At 63.8% G+C, this 3,715-nt stretch overlaps 2 protein-coding genes across 2 annotated transcripts in view; both read right to left on the bottom strand.

Annotated features, from left to right (window-relative positions):
- HMHA1 (histocompatibility (minor) HA-1) overlaps positions 1 to 150 on the bottom strand; it is a 12,762-nt gene extending 12,612 nt beyond the window's left edge. Inside the window, exon 1 of the mRNA XM_005866676.2 lies at positions 1 to 150. The gene's annotated coding sequence lies outside the window, so the exon portion shown is untranslated.
- A 1,429-nt stretch (positions 151 to 1,579) lies between these two features.
- ABCA7 (ATP-binding cassette, sub-family A (ABC1), member 7) overlaps positions 1,580 to 3,715 on the bottom strand; it is a 23,148-nt gene continuing 21,012 nt past the window's right edge. Inside the window, exons 43-47 of the mRNA XM_014540101.1 lie at positions 3,451 to 3,585; positions 3,257 to 3,360; positions 2,829 to 2,921; positions 1,962 to 2,202; positions 1,580 to 1,859 (exon numbers count right to left, since the gene is read on the bottom strand). Of these exons, the coding sequence (XP_014395587.1) occupies positions 1,704 to 1,859; positions 1,962 to 2,202; positions 2,829 to 2,921; positions 3,257 to 3,360; positions 3,451 to 3,585 (729 nt within the window). The 3' untranslated portion in view covers positions 1,580 to 1,703. The remainder of the gene's footprint in view (positions 1,860 to 1,961; positions 2,203 to 2,828; positions 2,922 to 3,256; positions 3,361 to 3,450; positions 3,586 to 3,715) is intronic.

Genomic DNA, 3,715 nt, shown 5'->3' with positions numbered 1-3,715 from the left:
GGTCTCGGCGCCGCAGCTCCAGGAGCTGACCACCTCAGGACCACATAGTCCCCAGCCACCCCCTCCCCAGCTGTCAGGCCCACGTGACAGGCCCAGCCCTCATTGGCCCGCCCTCCCCCCACAGGAAAAGGCCTCCGGAGGTGGTGACGCAGACCCACCCCCCCAACCTCCAACCTCCCGGGCCTCAGCCTGCCCTTTTTTCAGGCCCCGCCCCCAGCCCCGCCCCCAGCCCAGGCTCCGCCTCCCCAGTTTCCACTTTTAGGAGCTCTGCATGTGCATTGGACTGAGCGCCCCCTGTTGGCATGTCGGGCACAAGGAAGCACAGGCTGACTGTACAGACGCCGACCCTTATTCAGACACACCCAGATGCAGGCAGGAGGACACTGCCTGGGGCAGGAGCAGCACGGGGACACCGACCCATGGGCACGATGACATGGGAATAGACTCGCTCTCAGGCAGTGACATGCAGGGACACTGATGCACACGCATGCTCAGACGACAAAGCTCTGCAGATGAAATGGATGACCTGGAGCTTTGCAGTCAGACCTGGGACACAGACACCCTCCCTCCAGTCCCCCGGTCCTCTCATGGGGGTCCCCACCCTATGTCCCTGGCAACCCCTCACCCTCGTAGACCCCAGGGCCTGGGCTCCACAGGGCATAGCAGGTCACTCCCTCAGCCTGGCGTCTGCACTGGCCTCGGCTCATCTCCCTACCCCCATGCCCCACCCTACCTTCCAGGGACACACAGGCTGATCACGGACATGCTGGGTAGCAGGGCTGACAACACTCCTGAGGCCACCCCGCACCTCCTCACATCCTGGTATCAGCCATGTGTCCAGAACCCCGCCTCCCTCCCTCTGCCCTCCCTGGACCTCCTTCCCCTCCCCCATGACCACCCGTTCTTTTGGAGCCTCCCCAGCCTGGGTCCTCTCCCCCACACTTCCAGAGACCCACCCCCCAGTCCCCAACTCCCTTACCCAACACCAACCCTCACTGACCTCAGGTGGGAAGGGTGGATCTCCCGGGCACAGGGCATGTGGGCTGCAGCTCCTTATGCCAAACCCAGCCTCCAGGCCCAGGCCCATCTGCACACCTAGCCGAGAAGTCCCTTCTGCCCACCACTCATTGCTCCGGGGGCCAAGACCAGGTGGTAAGGGCAGACTGGCTAGCTGGCGAGCTTCTGGCCTGGGCAGCAAGCCTGAGGTCCCGATATCCCAGCCCCCCCCCCCACTGGACTTCTCTAAGCTGCTCTGGACATTCCCACGCCCTGACCTCATGCCCACTTCATGGCCAGGCACTCACTGGGACTGTCCTCAGGCACCAGACCCATGTGGGCACTAGGGACCCTGGGACTAGTGTCCAGGTTCTATGAAGCCCACATAAAACCCACTTCCCAGGCCCACCAGACGCCTTCCCAGCTGGGGGTCCAGGCGGCTGGAGCTGGGTTCTCGCCTGTGCCCTGTGAGTTGCATGTGTCCACAAGCCCATGCATGCACACACTCCAGCTGGATCCAGATGAGTGCACAGAGCCATCTGTGGACACACGTGCAGCCCAGCACACAGACACACATGCACAGTTTCACAGGACAGCTTCTTTTTATTTCCTCCGGCAGAACAGGCCCTCTGGGAGCCAGCTCCAGGCCCTCTGTCCTGCCTTTGTCACTCCCAGGGCCTCCCTCCAGCCCCACAGAGGAGGGAGGCTCAGAGCACTGTCTCTGTCATGCGGCGGTCATCCAGGAACTGGGTGAGGAGTTTGGGGACCTGTGGGCCTAACCCAGGGTCCACCCCCACTCCTGCTTCCTGGTGATCCGCCTCGGTCTCCTCCTTCCCCTGGTTCTCGGAGAAGTACAGGAACACCTAGCAGGTGGGTAGCCCGAGGGAACAAGAGGGGAAGTCAGCTGGAGAGCCCGGCCCCCAGCCCCACCATGGCCTCCAGCCCCTCCCGGGCGCTTTGGGCACCTCCTCCAAGGTGGTCTGGTTCACTGAGAAGTCCTCCACGCCTTGCTCTGCCCCGTGTGCAGCCAGCTCTTCAAAGACATGCGCTAGGGTGCAGCGCCCTCCTGGTGGCAGCTGGAAGCGCAGGCGACTTCCGTGAGCCTCCCGCAGCTCAGCCCCTGGGAACGTAGCTGCCACGAAGGCCATCACTGGCTCAGACTTCCCCATGGGCACTCGCAGGGTCAGCGTGTGGCCAGCACCGAATCTGGTGGTGAAGGGGGTGGTGGTGAAAGTGAAGTGGGGGTGGTAATGGTGAAGGGGTGGTGGTTAAGGGGGTTGGTGGTGAAGAGGGGTGTGGGAGGTCATGGGGGATTGTGAAGGTGGGAGTTGTGGGGGTTGGGGGAGGGTGACCACACACCTACAGCCCAACCCACCCATCCCACCCTCCTCCTCTCTTCTGGCCCCACCCTCAATGCCAGGCCCCTCTTGACCCCCCACCCAGCACACGTGACCCCACCCCTGCTCCTCCATGTCCTTTAACCAGTTAACTGCCACGCATCCCCACTGCCTCTATAGACGCTTGTGGCGTACAAAGGGTTAAAATGCTCATCCCTTCTCCAAGCCTTCCTCTCCCACGGCCCCACCTCCACCTGACTCCCCTACTCACCTGACCCTCCTCAACCTCCACCCATGGGCCTACCCTTACCCATAAGACTCCAGCCCACCCTGGTCCTGACATGCCCCCTCAACATCTCCCCTGGACAGTCCATGACCCTCACCTCCTCACCTGTTAGAGCCACGCCAGCCCTAACCTTAGTCTCTCTTCTGGCCCCACCCTTCTCTAGCCTCTTCCCGCCCCAACACCAGCCCTTGAGGGCTGGCCCAGCTCACCTGCCCTTGAGGTGCTGCGGGCTCCCCAGGCAGTGGAACCGCCCGTTCACCATGATGGCCAGGCGCGTGCAGAGTGCCTCACACTCCTCCATGCTGTCAGGGCCAAGTGCTGTGAGCTCCGGCCAGGCCCAGACCACCCACCCTCCCGGCCGGGACCAGGCTTCCACTCTGAACACGTGCAGCTGGGCCCAGACCTCTCAGTTCCCGGGTTTGCCCCGCGTCCTCACACCCGGGCCTTGCAGCCGCCCCAGGCTCAGGACCACCCATCCCGTGTAGCCCTAAGCCCTGAGTGACAGCCTCTCACTGGGGTCTGCCTCGCTCCCCAGAGCCTGGATGGGGGATGAGGGCTGTGAAGGTGGGGAGTTGTGGGGGTTGGGGGAGGGTGACTAGACACCCTGACCCACAGCCCCGACTCACGCAGGGCCCACCTGTGCGAGGTGAGCACCACCGAGCGGCCCTTCCGCACCACAGCCAGGAGGCTGTTCCAGAGGAAGCGCCTGGCACTGGGGTCCATGCCGGTGGTTGGCTCATCCTGGGAGGAGGCCGGGGTAAGACTCAGTAAGACTGGCCCTGCCCCGCCCCGCCCCGCCCCGCCCTCACCCAGGCCTCAGTGCACACCCACCAGGAAGACCATCGTGGGATCTCCCACCAGGGCCACCGCTGTTGCCAGTTTCCGCTTGTAGCCGCCGCTGTAGGTACCCGCGGGCTGGTCGGCATAATGCTGGAGCCCCAGGTTCCCCAGGCTCAAGCTTACTGTCTGTGGGCAGGCGGGGGAGGGGAAGTGTGAATGTGGGGGGACCAATTAAAATTGAGGGGGCCAGAGTAAGCAGGGAAGACCACTTAGCACGGAGAGCCAGAGTTATGGGGGGGGGGGGGCGGGTATTTGG

This window comes from Myotis brandtii, unplaced genomic scaffold (genome assembly GCF_000412655.1).
Source record: "Myotis brandtii unplaced genomic scaffold, ASM41265v1 scaffold236, whole genome shotgun sequence".
Classification (NCBI taxonomy): Eukaryota; Metazoa; Chordata; class Mammalia; order Chiroptera; family Vespertilionidae; genus Myotis; species Myotis brandtii.
Note: the sequence above shows the minus strand (reverse complement) of the source record. Positions and strands in the feature narration are given on the sequence as shown.